The sequence below is a fragment of the Monodon monoceros genome, unplaced genomic scaffold (assembly GCF_005190385.1).
Source record: "Monodon monoceros isolate NGI ecotype Baffin Bay Population unplaced genomic scaffold, NGI_Narwhal_1 Super_Scaffold_20, whole genome shotgun sequence".
Taxonomy (NCBI): domain Eukaryota; kingdom Metazoa; phylum Chordata; class Mammalia; order Artiodactyla; family Monodontidae; genus Monodon; species Monodon monoceros.
The window spans coordinates 137,190,550-137,206,533 of NW_021703777.1; the positions used below are offsets into that span (position 1 = coordinate 137,190,550).

At 45.5% G+C, this 15,984-nt stretch overlaps 1 protein-coding gene across 15 annotated transcripts in view; it reads right to left on the reverse strand.

Annotated features, from left to right (window-relative positions):
• Positions 1-15,984, reverse strand: part of PIGG (phosphatidylinositol glycan anchor biosynthesis class G) — a 40,671-nt gene that overhangs the window by 24,323 nt on the left and 364 nt on the right. For 13 of the 15 annotated variants that reach the window (XR_003795557.1, XR_003795556.1, XR_003795555.1 and 10 more), the window contains exons 2-5: positions 14,967-15,172; positions 7,392-7,601; positions 5,881-6,069; positions 4,823-4,964 (exon numbers count right to left, since the gene is read on the reverse strand). Coding sequence is in view for 7 of the 15 variants with exons in the window: in XM_029234990.1 (XP_029090823.1) it covers positions 4,823-4,964; positions 5,881-6,069; positions 7,392-7,601; positions 14,967-15,172 (747 nt within the window). In the remaining 8 variants the exon portion in view is untranslated. Of the gene's footprint in view, positions 1-4,822; positions 4,965-5,880; positions 6,070-6,903; positions 7,602-13,694; positions 13,779-14,966; positions 15,173-15,984 lie in introns of those variants that run through there. The other 2 variants (XM_029234992.1, XM_029234995.1) reach the window with 2 other exon arrangements.

Here is a 15,984-nt window from a genome sequence, read left to right on the forward strand (position 1 = left end):
ACTAATTGGTCATAGTTGAAGCATGCTAGTGAACTCATAGTGAACTAATTCACTGATTTGAAACTGGGAATTAATTGGGAAGAATAAGCCATCAGTGACCTCCTCTCTCTTATATAAATGGTAATGCTGGGTAACCAAAAAGTAGATGGGGGAAGATTCTCTTTACTGAATTATTTTGGCTAATTAGTGAAAAAAAAAAAAGGACTTACAGAATTAAAACATCACTATTTGTAACCTCTAGTGAATTAGTGGCCCTAGGTGGTCATCAGTGGCTACTGACATCACCACACAGCAGACAAGTCGGACACTCTGTGCCTCCTGCTAGCAAGAGTCTGGTCCAAACCAACCAAACCAACAGGATCTGAATCTGCTCATGACTCCAAGTCAGGTGGGATTTACCGGATGAGCAAAGGACATGTTAGCAGACAATGCAGAGAGAGACTCCACAGGACAACTGACCAGGTTCTTCAACAGATAATCATAATAAAAGAGGATGGGGATGGAGACCTATAAATTAAAAGAGACTTAGAGACGTATCAACAAGAACTGACATTACTTTAAAAAGAATGTGGGGAATTCAAGCCTAAGGATGCTCTTGAAAACTATGAAGGTTTTGGAGGTAAGCAACTAAGAAGAAGCCGGCAGCTTCATGAGAGCAACAGGTTAAACCACAGGCCAGCTGGAAGTTTACCAGAGGGTATCAGGGAGAAAAGACAGCTAAGAAGGGCTCCCCTGGCATCAGAAGAGACTCAAAGACTGGCCTCGAAATGACTTCTGCAAAGTGGCCCAAATAGGATGAGACCAGACTGCAGAGCACATTGATTATAAATTGTCGAAAACGAGACAGCAATCATCCTGCAATGAGGGGAGCCCACAGCTGGGTGGGTGTGGCAGCAAGAGACAACAACTTAGAGCCGCCACAGAAAGTGACCGTCACAGAGCTCCGCTGGCTCCCAGGGCGCGGTGCCCTCACAGGAACGACAGCAGACTTTACACGTGGGGGTCAAGGCTTCCCTGGAGCAGTCCAGCCAATCAACAAACCGACACGCAAATAATGACGACAGGCCCTTGGAGGAGACGGGAGCAGTAGCTAGAGTTACTGCAATATAGTATTTAATGTTCAGTTTTCATCAAAAACTCCAAGCAATTATGCCAAGAAACAGGAAAGTATAATTCAAAGAGAAAAAAAAGCAGGCAACAGAATCTTCCTGGGAAGGGCCCAGATGTCAGAGTTAACAGACAAAGTCTTCCAAGCAGTCATCGTAAATGTGTTCAAAGGACTAAAGGAAACTACGCGTAAAGAAGTAAAGGAAGGTGTGATGGCAGTGTGCCATCCAATAGAGATTATCAACAGAGGGGCAGGAATTATAAAAAAGAACCAGATGGAAACTCTGAAGTTGAGAAATATAATAACTAAAATGAAATATTCACTGTAAAGGCTCAACAGGAGATTTTCAACTGGCAGAAGAATCAGCAAATTTAAAGACAGACTGATAAAAATTATGCAACCTGAGAAACAGACAAAAAATCTTCCAAATTTGATGGGAAACATCGAATCGACACATCCAAGAAGCTCAATGAACTCCAAGTTGGACAAACACAAACTAACGGACATAATAAAAATGTTGAAAGACAAGGAGGGAAAGAAGGGAACCTAATTAGATTAATGGTTGATCTCTCATCAGAAACCACAGAGGCCAGAAGGCAGTAGGACAGCACATGCAAAGAGCTGAAAGAAAAAGACCAGTCAACCAAGAATCCTACATCCAGCAAGACGACCTTTCAAAAAGTCAAGGTGAAATGAAGACATCCACAGACTAAAAAAGCAAAAACGACAGTTCATCGCTAGCAAACCTGCCTTACGAGAAACCCTGCAGGAAGCTCTTCAGGCTGAAAGCTAGTGAGTCCAGATGGTAATCTGGATCCAGTTTAAAAAAAAAAAAAGCAAAGAGTACCAGAAATTGTAATATAGTTATAAAAGACAGCATACATTTTTTTCTCTTAAATTTCAAAGCAATTATATAGAACCATATATATGTATATATAAAACCATACGTGTGTGTGTGTGTATATATATATATATATATATATATATATATGTTGTCAGCCTACAACATATAGAAATGGAATGTATCTGACAACAACAGCACAGGTGAAGAGAAGCGAAGCTGTACTAGAGAAAGAAAATGACACCATAAGAAAATACATGTCCAGACAGAAACTTGTTCATAAATGTTATCTACAGCATCATTCATAATAGCCAAAAAGTAGCAACAACCCATCACCTGATGGACGGATGGATGGACAAACGTGGTACATCTGTACAATGGAATATTATTCAGCAACAGAAAGGAATGAGGTCCTGACACCTGCTACAATGTGGATGAACCTTGAAAACATTACCCTAGTGAAAGAAGTTGGTCACACAGACCATTTATTACATGGTCCATTTATTAAAAGACCATTTAGACACTACATTTATTACATGGAATGCCCAGAAAAGGCAACTCTGTAGAGACAGGTAGATGAGTGATTGCCGGTGGCTGGGGTGGGTGTGTTACTGGGTTGGGGGAAGTGGGGGTGACCACTAAAGAGGTGATATGTCCCAAAATTGACAATGACGATGGCTAACCAGCTCTGAATGAACTAAAAGGCTCAAAAAATAAGCGTGATGACAAGACAATATAACTACCCTTAAAGCAAACAAACAAGTAAACAAAATAAGAAAGAGCTCAAGACTCACTGTTGGCACTGAGGTCAGCCGCGTGAGCAGCCCATGCAGGCAGTTCCTATGCACAGCCGCCCTGGCCCTTCCTATCTGAAGATGTGTCAGGCCTCCCAGGGAGGAGATCCTTAAATACCCATCTGAGCAATGAAACATCAGCACTTTAGTTAAAAATAACCCTAACATTCCTGTAATAAAAGCACGCCAGATTAGTTGTCTCTTCTCCCCCCAGACTATAAGCTCCCTGTCCGTAGCGCCAGCACAGCGCCTAGCCTACCGTGGGCGCTCAGTACCCCTCTGCTGCATGGGTGGACAGATGGATGTGTTTCTGGCCTGGGGCTCTCACTGAGGTAGAGGAGCCCCACGGGACCCTGCTTTGGGCGTGCAGAGCGAGAAAGTCGGGTGTATGGAGGCCAGTGCTCTGATGGGCACTGCGTGCACTCACTGGAAGGCAGGCTCCAGCTGGGCACCCAGGAAAGGCTCAGGTTACAAGAGCCAAAAACTTATACCTTAGGAGGTCAGATACCCAAGAGGCAGTGCTGTAAAAAGACAAAAGGAAACAGGTGGAGCTTCCTCCCTAACCAATCCCTACTCAAGTGGAAGACTCATTCACTCCATAAATGTTTGCGTCCGCCAAATGCCAGGCAATGTTGAGACCCAAGGCACACAGTGATGAATGGAACAGACTCTGCTCCGCCCAAGCGTAGCGCACAGCAAGGAGAGAGATGGACGCAGCCACACGATTCAGGCTGTGATTACAAACCACGCGAAGGATGACGGCAGAATACACGAGCACTGTGAGACGACCGGAAGGAAGGTGGTTTGGATTTTTGGCTGAGACCAAGGACGCGCGTATGAGCAGGCTGAGGAGCACGGGGTCAGGCGCGTGAGGAAGTTATCACTTGGAGGACCTGCGGGAGAGGTCAGGATTCAGCGAGTAGTGAAGGATGTGGCTCAAGACAAAGCCGTGAGGGAGGCGAGAAGTCTCACGCGGGAGTTTTACTGTATCCGAGGTTCAGCTACTGAAAGGTGGCACGTGTGGGCGCTGGGAGCCGGGCGGTTGGGCTCACGCGAGGAGCAGGGAGAGGGCAGATCGAGGTGGACGCCCACGTTTCCAACTTGAAGAGCCGCGTGAATGGCGCCATCTGTTGACGGGGAAACAGGGAGGGCAGATTGCAGGTGAAGTCACGTTTGCTCTGCCTGTGGAAGATCCAGGCGGAGGCATCAGCAGGCAGTGGCGTAGACAGTCTGGAGGCTGGAAAAGGGGAGACAGCTGGAGGGATAAATCTGACACGTGTGAGCCTATTCAAGGCATTTAAAACCACGGGAGTGGATGAGATCACCTCAGGAGTGAACGCAGAATGAAACAAAGGCAGTCCAGAAAAAAGGCCAGGGCAAGGAGGCTAAGCCAGCAAAGACTGGACAGCAGAGGGAGAGGTAGAGGGAGACCAGAAACGTGGAGGTCCCAGGACTAGGGGTCAGCACTGCCGAGCGGTGCTGAAGGGTCACCCGAGAGAAGCCAGAGCGTCCAGTGTGGAAACAGCTGGTGAGCTGGCTGCCTGCGTGTGACGACGTGAGGGGGTGGAGGCTGTGCACAGGTCTGTGCTGGTCGAGGGCACCGGCGTGTCTGGGTTGGAGAGCTGCGCTGTGTCTGAGCGCTGAACGTGGGCCCTCAGTCCTACTCAGTCCTGCTCCTGTGGTTCTCGCTGACGTTGCTGTTCAACATATAGTCTCAGATAACGGATACTGCTTCTTAACTTTAAATTTTTATGTTTCTCTCAATTCATACATGCACTTCAGATGTCTCTAAGCCACTGGCACTTTTTACTAACAGTTCCAGATATCGAGGCAGTGACATTCATAGCACACAATTCCCAAAAAGAACATTTGTATTTTAAGAATCGGCAAGAAACGTAAACTCCAAATCCTGACTGGCCCTTGTCCCATTATTTTTCATTCTCACATTGTTCAGGGTTTTTTTTTCAAACTTACACAGCTTCCAAAAATGGTTAAATGGTTTTTAAAATTAAAATCAAACTACAGAAAGCAAAGAAATAAAGTACAGTTTTAAAGTGTTAAACATTCCCAAATTCTCACCAGGTTTCCTTTCAAATGCAGAGCTGATTAAGATCATAGCGGTGTTTACTTCCTCCACAGAAGAGGCTCCGTGACCCCCAGCTTCAGACATGCCATGATCACCACAAAGAACCAGCAGATTGGGTAACAGAGTCTCTCTCTCCTATAAGGTAAAGGAAATACATTTCAGCTGAACCCAGCCTGGGGAGAAGATCATGTGTTCTCAGATTTCAGCTTTACTTTGTAAATAGTAGCTTTTCCTAAATTTTTCTTTTCTTTTCTTTTTAACCTATGAGCTTATAGTCAGATCGAAGGGTCAACGTCGAGTAATGTCATAAATAAAACAAACGGAATCACATGGAGGTCACGGAGCACAGGAGGGTTGTGTTAGGCCTCAGGGCAGAGAATCAGGGTTTGGTTTCTGTCTTTGCCGTTTCCAAGCTATGGGCGCCTGGGCACATTGCTCTTCATGCCCTAGTCTCCTTATCTGTCAAACAGAGCTGCCCCTGGCCCCTGGGGCTCTGGCCAGTGGCTTTTGCTGCCCCTGCATGTACCTGACAGGCTCTGACTTGCCCTTGCTGCTTTTGCACCTGGAATACACCTTCACAGATGGCGCGGCGGCACCCCTGCCCTTCAAGTCTTGGCTCACGTCTCCCACGTCCTTAAGGACAACTGCTCTGACCACGCAGTTTAAAATTATAGCCTTTCTCTCAGATGTTGTGCCCTCCTCCTGCCCTACGTTCTGCTATGGCACCGATCACTGTCTAGAATACTTATGTACTCATTGATTATGCTTCCTGTTCTTCCCTCCTGGCTAGAGATTAAGCTCCACAAATGCCCAGACAGGAACAGCGACAGAGAAGGCCTCCAGGAAACATGAGTTGGATGAACAGGTAGAGACATTAAGAGCCGCTATTCTGCAGGGCTGCTGGGTACGGTGCCCGGCACACGGCATGTGCTCTGTAGGTGAAGGCTGCTTGAGTGATGGTAGGTATGAAGCTCACACAAGGTCACCCCAGTTCACTTTAGAAGCTACATTTCTTCTAGGAAACATTGGCACCTTGACATTCTAGGCCCACCTCTGAGAGCAGCGAGGTGTGGATCTTCATCAGGACGCTGTCCATTTCACTGAGCTTGCGCCCGATCAGCGGGCTGTTGGGCCCAGAAATGTGGCCGATGTGGTCCAGCCCAAGGTAGTGGAGGATTAACACATCCCAATCATGCCTTTTTAATACTTTATCCAAATGTCTTGTAACATTATCATCCACCTTTAAAGGGAAAAAGAGTACATATGAATAGCCTCCCTGATTTCCCTGGTGTTCACTCTTCAAGGAAAAGTGATATGGTCATTTTAAAATCTATGGGCTTATTTTAGGTACTAGGACTCATGGGAGTTTGAAAAGACCAAAACCAAAACCAAAACACCAAACAAAGCAGCCCCCAAAATAAAAACTGTCTTAAAAAATGTTTGCATTAGATTAAGCTTTCACTAATATTGTTTTTATGTCTCTAAGTTATGGACATATTATAGACATATTATAGTTATAGAACATATTATAACTTAAACAAACAAAGGCTGTTCTCACAAAACAATTCTTCAGGATCACTACTGGAGCTTAAACTAAAGCTGACCAGATAACCAAGTTAAATGGGTGCCAGGCTGTTACGAGGCAAGTGAGGGCTAAGGGCAGTTAGTTAAGGCAGGACAGTGCCCAGAGTTCAAGAAACCAGCGGGGTGAAGCTGGGGACGTCTGCCTGTGTCCTATGAGAAGGCTGTTTGGGGAAGAAAGAGGCACACACTCAGCGGTTCCCAGCCACACAGCCCCTGACAGAGCCACTAGCCAGGTCAGCCCTGACCCCTCCCTCCGCCTGGAGAATCTACTACAAAGACAAGTGCTTCTGAGCCGTCACACACAGCGTGGTCAGTGACTGCTGTGTCTATGCGGTCAGTTTTGGCAAAGGGTGTCGGTGTAACAGGACGGCAGGCGCTCCCCCGGGCCAAGCACACGGGTCCATCCAACTCCAGCTCAGACGGTGCCTTTGCCCTGCGGGCCTCCCTCTGCCCCAGGGCCAACACGGGGCGGGGTGGGGTGGGGTCTAACCTCCTTGGAGGCTGCACACGCAGCACAGGGCCGATGCTCTCCGCAGCAGGTAGGCTCGCCCAGCTCATGTCTGCCCTCATGCTGCCGCCCTCGCAGGAGAGCAGCAGCAAGGCAGGATCCCAGGCAGACCGTGGGGACCTCAGGCTCTGACTCGCAGACTCTGCCACCCCATCCTGTCCACTTGCGAAGGCCCCACTCACCTGTCAAAACTCTGGCTGAGCGGCTCCTCCTGGGAAGCCCTTCCCAACCCCTGGTACCCGTCAGTGGGTGCTCACCCGGTCTGGGCTTTAGGCTCAGAGAACTATGCTCACACTTGCATTAGGGTTTATGGTCCTGGCTTGTAGCTGATTATGGGAGGAACAATTTTTTCAATCTCTCCATACTATTCTCAGTATATTGATAAAAGCCACATACAAAACAACGTTGCCTCTCACTGTTAGAGGGTACCAGGCTCTGTCTCATAGGATATATTTTTCTTAAAAACTGACCTCTGTATAATCTGACACAAAAAAAGAGGTTGTTCCATCATATTCCACAAAATGCTTTGGGAATAACTTCACCCATGTTTCATCTCCGTAAAAGATGATTCTTTTCCCCGCTGCTTTTGCTCGTGTGATCACGTTGTCTTCCAGCAGTGTGGGAGAATTGAGGTTCCTGACGACATCGATGAAGCCGGGGAGGCTCCCTGTCATCAACGCCTGCAGAAGGAAGCATTCAGGGGTCAGACCACAGAATCCAAGCACAGCGTGGGAACAGGCACAGAAGGTGATTCCAACGAATGGAAGAGGCAAGCATAGAGCTAAAGCAACACCAGTGCTGAAGGCTGGGCCAGTATTAGGACAAAGGGGGAAAAGCTACACAGATTCTTGGCAAAACCAGCAAACTCAGTAAGTGAAGAACTGACCATATTTCAGCCGATGAGAGGACAAAGGAGGAGGCCGTGGGGTAGCTAGAGGGCTGTGGTCAAAAAAGCAGTGACAGATGATAAGAAATGAAACAAATGGCAAAGGGTGGTATGCACTCTGTATACCCAAACCCACCGTCAGGTCCTCATCTAAGCTTCAGATCTGCTTCATGTGACAAGCAAACTCCACACACTGATCCTGAAACCCAGCCATTCTACTGTCCCCCCCCCCCCCTCGAGAGAAAGAGCAGCCTCCCACACACCCAGGGAGGAAAGCGGTCCCTAAACAGGAACTCTGAAGGATCCTCACAGTAAACTTGCCCAGGGATGCTGGTGGGGCCACCTCCCCGCCCCACTCAGCACCGTAATTTCTTGGAGGAGCAGGTGGGTGCGACATGTCTTCACACCTTTCTGCTATAGAATTAAGTCAACCACCTCCCTCATTTTACCAGAATCTAAATGGGTCGTGGGTCTCCATGATCTGGAGTTTGCTGACAGCCTACAACACTGGCATCCAGGGACCTGTGCAATGAAAATAAAGAGGAATCTGGACAGTGCTAACAAGTGTAATAATTTTGCCAAGACTTCTTTAACAGCAAAGTAACGCAAAAATGAGTTAATCTTGGACTTTGAGAATGAGGAGCCTGGCAAACCCTCTCCCTGAAGAGCAACAATAAAACTGGATAAAACTGTCAAAAACAACCCCTTCAAGACTTTGAACTCAACGAAGATATACACAAATTGAAATGTTCTTATCCAAAACACGTCCGCATTTCGGTAAGAACTGAGAGCACCTGTGGTGTTTTAACCTGGGCTGCTCCCCTCCCGCACACCCAGTTCTGTGACGCGGCAGCCATGAGGACCCGGAGGGGCCTGCCCAATCCGGCACTCCACGGGGAAGCCCCATGCCAGGGACAAGGCGAAAACAGGGAAGGCCAACGTCACAGCTACCTGAGGCTTCAATGCTGGTTGTACTAAGACACAGCAAAAAGTCTGCAAAGGGGGTCTGGGGAATGGGACAGATGCGGTAGGCTTCTGTGAGCTCCCACATGGTCCTGGAATCTGGAAGGCTGTGTGCACACACAGGGTGAGTGTACACTCAGGGGAGAACAGAGAGGGCCTAGCTGCCTGGTCCTTCCAGCTGAACACAGGCCCTGCTCAAACAAAGTGAGAGTCAGGGAAGACTCATAAACTGCCTGAAGAGTGGCTGACGGCTGGAGCCACACACAAGGACCCCCTGTAGAGAGTGGAGGCCACACCACAATGTGTTTAAGCACAACCTGTGACAAGTCATTGGCTCACCACTCAGCCATCCCGACCTGGCTGCCCCTCAGGAAGAGTGGCTTAAAAAAAAACCCAGGAATTAAAAAAAACACAACAAGCAGAGACATCAGTGAGTGTACATTTCAGGACTTCAGGAGAGACAGACTCTCTAGAAGTAGCCTCAGCAAGTCAACAAAACAGCGACAGCCACCAGCACTCCTGGGTGGGGATCAGGGCCCAGAGCCGAGGTGGGAGTCGCATGCACGTATATACTCGGTCAATCTCATCAAACTGTACTATACTGTATTGTATGAAAATTCTACCTCAATGAAGTTATTTTTTAAAATGTGAGCCTTTCACCCCAAAATTCTACTTCCTAAAGGTAACCAGTTACTTTGGGTGAGCATCCTTTCATCCGTATATGTACAATCAGAAATATATAAAGTACGTATTTATTTATTTATTTTACCAAAATGGTAACAAACTATATAGATAGTTCTGCAACTTGCTTTTTTCACTTAATAACATATCATGAACCCCTTTCCACAGAAAACATACAGGTATTTCACCTTCTTTTTTAAAAACAGCTACAAAGTACTCCTGTGTTTGGATATACAATGTATATATCCAACACGAATTTAATGACAATTGTTTTATTTTTATTTTTGAAAGCAGAAAAGAGAATTTATTTTATGGATACTGAGTACCCACGAGCAGAGAGGAGAGATTTAGCTTTTGGAAAGCTAACAGGAACTAAGGCTAGCGGCTCTCTCAGTCACTCAAAGGACACAGTCTCGCATGTGTCCCTTTTATTTCTCTGTATGTCTGTTTTCTTTTTGTCACTCTTCCTCTTTTTTTTTTTACATCTTTATTGGAGTATAATTGCTTTACAATATTGTTAGTTTCTGATGCATAACAAAGTGAATCAGCTCTATGCATACGTGTATCCCCATATCCCCTCCCTCTTGCGTCTCCCTCCCACCCTCTTTAATCCCACCCATGTAGATGGTTGCAAAGCACCGAGCTGATCTCCCTGTGCTATGCAGCTGCTTCCCACTAGCTATCTGTTTCACATTTCGTAGTGTACACATGTCAATGCTACTGTCCACTTCATCCCAGCTTACCCTTCCCCCTCCCCATGTCCTCAAGTCCATTCTCTATGTTTGTGTCTTTATTCCTGTCCTACCCCTAGGTTCATCAGAACCATTTTTTTTTTTTTTTTTTAGTTTTTAGATTTTTTAGATGTGCTACCATACGGTATTTGTTTTTCTCTCTGACTTACTTCACTCTGTATGACAGACTCTAGATCCATCCACCTCATAACAAATAGCTCAATTTCGTTTCTTTTTATGGCTGAGTAATATTCCATTGTATATATGTGCCACATCTTCTTTATCCATTCCTCTGTCGATGGACACTTAGGTTGCTTCCATGTCCTGGCTATTGTAAATAGTGCTGCAATGAACATTGTGGTACATGACTCTTTTTGAATTATGGTTTTCTCAGGGTATATGCCCAGTAGTGGGATTGCTGGGTCACATGGTAGTTCTACTTTTAGTTTTTTAAGGAACCTCCATACTGTTCTCCATAGTGGCTGTATCAATGTACATTCCCACCAACAGTGCAGGAGGGTTCCCTTTTCTCCACACCCTCTCCAGCATTTACTGTTTGTAGATTTTTTGTTGATGGCCATTCTGACCAGTGTGAGGTGATAGCTCATTGTAGTTTTGACTTGCATTTCTCTAATGATTAGTGATGTTGCGCATCTTTTCATGTGTTTTTTGGCAATGTGTGTCTTCTTTGGAAAAATGTCTATTTAGGTTTTCTGCCCATTTTTTGGATTGGGTTGTTTGTTTTTTTGATATTGAGCTGCATGAGCTGCTTGTAAATTTTGGAGATTAATCCTTTGTCAGTTGCTTTGTTTGTAAATATTTTCTCCCATTCTGAGGGTTGTCTTTTGGTCTTGTTTATGGTTTCCTTTGCAGTGCAAAAGCTTTTAAGTTTCATTAGGTCTCATTTGTTTATTTTTGTTTTTATTTCCATTTCTCTAGGAGGTGGGTCAAAAAGGATCTTGCTGTGATTTATGTCATTGAGTGTTCTGCCTACGTTTTCCTCTAAGAGTTTTATAGTGTCTGGCCTTACATTTAGGTCTTTAAGTCATTTTGAGTTTATTTTTGTGTATGGTGTTAGAAAATGTTCTAACTTTATTCTTTTACATGTAGCTGTCCATTTTTCCCAGCACCACTTATTGAAGAGGCTTTCTTTTCTCCTTTGTATACTCTTGCCTCCTTTATCAAAGATAAGGTGACCTCATGTGCGTGGGTTTACCTCTGGACTTTCTATCCTGTTCCATTGATCTACATTTCTGTTTTTGTGCCAGTACCATACTGTCTTGATTACTGTAGCTTTGTAGTATAGTAGTCTGAGAGCCTGATTCCTCCAGCTCTGTTTTTCTTTCTCAAGATTGCTGTGGCTATTCGGAGTCTTTTGTAATTCCATACAAATTGTGCAATTTTTTGTTCTAGTTCTGTGAAAAATGTAATGGCAATTGCTTTTAAAAAGCCTCCAGTGGAAGTGCCATTTGAGCTGAGGTGTGAAGGTGGAGTGTTGTCTAGGTGAGGTGAGGTGAGGCTTTCCAGGGCAAAACACAGCAAACTGCAAAAACCCCAAGGTGAAAGGGGGCAGCACACATGAGGAACGGAGCTAGGTGTGATCTGCGTGGTTAAAACACACAGGAAGAGGGAAATCGGCTCAGATGAGGGTGAAGAGGTAAACGGGGGAAGACCATGCACCCTGAGGCCTGGGTTAGGAGGCAGAGTGTAAGCCACTGGAGGACTGTTGGGACTAGAGCAGAGCAACGTGATCTGTTTGGACAGGTTCTGGGTGGGAAGTGCTGGGATAGTTTTACAGTCCAGGCTCACACCATAGCAGACTGGCCTACAGTGGGGGTAGTGGAGGTGCTGGCTGAGTCCAGTTAGTCACATAAACAGTATACGGAGATCCGTTCACCTCATTTCTTGCGAGGAGTGTTATCATCAGCCTTTCAATTTTTACAATGTGATGAGGCTCTTTAGTTGCCTTTAATCTGATTACTAGTACAGTTAAGAATCTTTTCCTATGCTTACTGGCATATTTCAATTCCTTTCTATGTGGATTTCTTTATATCCTTTGTCCAGTTGCTCCTGGATTGTTGCCCTTGATTGGATCCTCTTTACATATCATGGGGTTCACATCTTGTTTGTTGTGTTAACTGTAAATAATTTGTCCATTTATTGTCTGTCAGTTGACTTTGTTTATAATGTCTTCCACCACTTGGGGTTGAATCTATCCACCCTTTCCTCTGGGCTTTTATAAGGCACTTCCCTCCTCTTCACACTAGTTTGGGTTTACACGGACATTTTTAAGAAGGGCAGGGACTACCTGGTATCCCCTTCACCCCAGGAAACATGTAGGCAGCAAAAAAGTTGCAGCTGAGAGCCCAGGAATTTTGAGTGCTTGTCTGTCATCTCCTTGGAGGTTTCCCTGGGGTTGCTGTGGTCTTGGGAACAGCAGTTTCCTGACTTCTGAGAATTAAGGAGGGCTCTGCAGAGACTATTAAAAGAGAATTTGATCTGGTCACCTTATTCTGTATAACACAGTGTTGCTGTATAACACAGTGTGACCAACCGAGGCTCTGGAACTAGGCAAACATAAGGTTATGCTTGGTTTCTGATGCCAGCTGTGAGATTTCACACTTCAAGCCTGTTTCCTCATCTGGGAAATGGAGAAGAGAGTGGCACCAACATCATGGAGCTTCCATGGGGCTGTGGTAAGAGTGTACAAGACAGTGCCTGCACCACGGGTGCCCCACAGCCAGTGGTAACTGCCGCTGTTACAACTATAAATTCCCAGGAAAAGGAAAGGCATTCAAAAATCAGTTACAACGTTTTAGAAGGAAGCTACTGCAGCATCTTAACATGTGAACATGCTACTAGAGACATTAGTCTTGAAATTTTAAAACTGGTGTCTCGTGCCAATTGTATCAGCACCTCCAGATGAATTAAGTCCCTTCCTAGGTGGAGGCAGGGCAGGGGACACACTCCTTAGCCAACACTACCTGATCCTATCAAATTCCAGAGCAAGGTAACCCTAACTCCAGGATGGACTTCCTGTATACTAGCTCCTCCCTGATAGAGAATGAGGAGCAAGAAACTGCAAAGGACCCAAAACAAAACACTGGTTTGGTAAAATGAAACCAAACGGAGGAACACACCAGCCAATGTGCAAGACTGAACAGAACCTGGAGCCACCACGCTCACTTACATTTTTTCTTACAAATCTGCCCAGATTCCTAACAACTCTTTTCTTATCAGAACAAAGGAGGAATGGGTTCCTCCCACACTTCTGACAGGACAGGTAAAGAAAGCAGTGATCCTGGTGGTCAGGAGCCTGGATGCCTTGCTTCCAGCTTCCACAGGACTTGTTTCAGCAGAACGACTGCACCCCAAAAGGCTGTTCCCAAGCATCCTGACTACAGGTGGCCTCCCCGACTCCCCATCACTCTCTATCACATTCTCCTCCTCAATTTCTTCTGTAGCATTTATCACCTCCTGAAACAATTTTGATTATTTATTTGTATACTTACATATTTTCTGTCCCCTCAATTAGAAAGTAAGCTTCATGAGGACAGGACAGTTGCTGTCTTGTTTTTTCACTGAATCCCTCTTATCTAGAACAGCACACAGTACATATAGATCCTCAATAAATATTGAATGAAGGCCAAACCACATCCAAAAGAGGCAGAGAGAATGGGAAACTCAAGAAAAAAAAATCAGTTGAACCCCTTCAATCCCAGACTGCTTTACTCAACCAGTAAACATTTGTTAAGTAACTACTAATGCTGCCCCCAAGCTTTAAATCAAGAAGTGACACCTTCTCACCAACTAATAAGATGTCACACGATCATCCACAGATGTAAGGTTCAGCCAGAGACTTCTACACCATACCGGCCTGCAGTATATTCACAAATTTTTAAGGTCCTCTGTCCTTTTCTGATCCCACTTCTTTACTCAACCTTCGGGTCTAAGCTTGAATGCAATTTCCTCAGACAGGCTTTTCTGAACCACCCCAATCTAAATTGAGCTCCCAACCAGCACTGAACATCGCGCTCTGTTCTTTTTCATTATGCATTAATCACACTTTGTAACTGCACATTTACTTGTATGTTCATTTGTTTAATGGCTACGTCTCTCATTAGAGACTGAAAGTTCCATGAAGGCAGAGATGTTATTTTCAAAAAAAACTTGTTTTTGAGCAAATCAATAAAGCTTTACTCTTTTCTTTCCCCACAGTTCTTAAGTAAAGCAGTAAAGCATATGTACTTCAAAGGCACTCCCACTAGGCTGAACACCTGAAGGCGGTTTATAGAGTAAAAACAGGTATATGTGAGGCCAGATCATGTTGGTTTGGTCACTATGTATACTAAAATTTTGTACAAGTTATTTAACTTATCTGAATTTACTTCCTCATCCATAAAGCCAAGTGATTGAACTAGATAACCCTAGAGGCTCCCCCCAGAATTCTAACTGACCCACTGATGATTAAAGAAGACAGCAGGTTAGCAAGGAGCATGGTATCTCTTGGATTAGATTGGCCTAGATGATCTGGCTCTAAATGTTATGCTTCCCATGAAGCATGAGCTTTTGGCTACCTTTACAGAGGGCATAAATCATGGGTCTTAGTCCCATCCTATCTGGGAGGCTTTTTCAGCATTCTATTGCCCCAGCCAGGTTGACAGCACCAAACTAATTTCCACTTAGTTAAAATTGGGACTCCAAGTAACAGACTACAGAGAGCCCCTCTAAACCCCTGAAAGAGCCAAACCATGATCTATAATACGTTCAGTCAAACTGTTTACCTTGATTCGAGGCATAGTAACTGTAGGTGGCTTTGCTTCAGCCACAAAACTGTGAGATGATCCTTTTTCCACAAGGTAAGTTGTGTAGGGCATAAATTTCACACCCTTTGACCCAAACACAAAGTCATCTCTCAAGGCGTCTATCAGCATAATAACAACTTTACTGAAGAGAGGTGGTGGGAGCTTGGTCCAGTTGGAAATGGCTCCTAAGAGTGTTTGAAAAAGAAAAAGAAAATTGAATTTCACCTTTATTTAGCATTCAAGCACCTTATAATCTAGTTTCTGCTTACTTCTCCAGCACATACTCTGTCACACCTACATATCCTGAGCCAAAGAAAAAGGCCTGTTCTTGGGAAACAACGCTGGGATCAGGGGGTGGGCAACAAGTAAGCTCAGGGAGCCCTAATATTATGTAGTGAATTACCCTTAGCATGATGGGGAGTACTGGCACAGAGGAGTCCCTTCGTGAGTATCCTGGAATGGGACATTAGGGAGATTGCCCTAGAACACAGTGTTGCAGGTAGGGGATGGGCGAGCATTTACAAACTGTCTTTCCATGGTTAGTAGCTGGTATTGTGTGGATTTGATCCAAAACGTGAGTTCCTTTACCTAAGATATACTGTTGGGTAGGTGAGGGCTAGGGAGGGGCCTAGGCAGGGAGGTCTTAACTACTGGAAAAAACGGGGTCTTGGAGGAATGCCATAGAAGAAAACACGAGAGGTCGGCAGCTATCTTATCTGTTGTGTCTTCCTGAGCAAAAAGGGTGCCTGGAACAGGGAGTGACCCAAACATCTGCTCAGGGAAGGGGGTTGGGGTGTCACTGGATGAGTAGAGCTGGGGAGACGCTTACTCTTTACGGGTATGGAGATCTTACTTTGCGGTGACCAGGGAGGAGGGTCTTAGTAGGGCTGGTAGTGGTGCTTGCCACAAACTTGTAGGATACATAAAAGGAGGCTGGAACGGTAAGAAGGGGACCCTAGGGGATGGGGACCAGAATGGAAGAGACCACCCGGGAGCC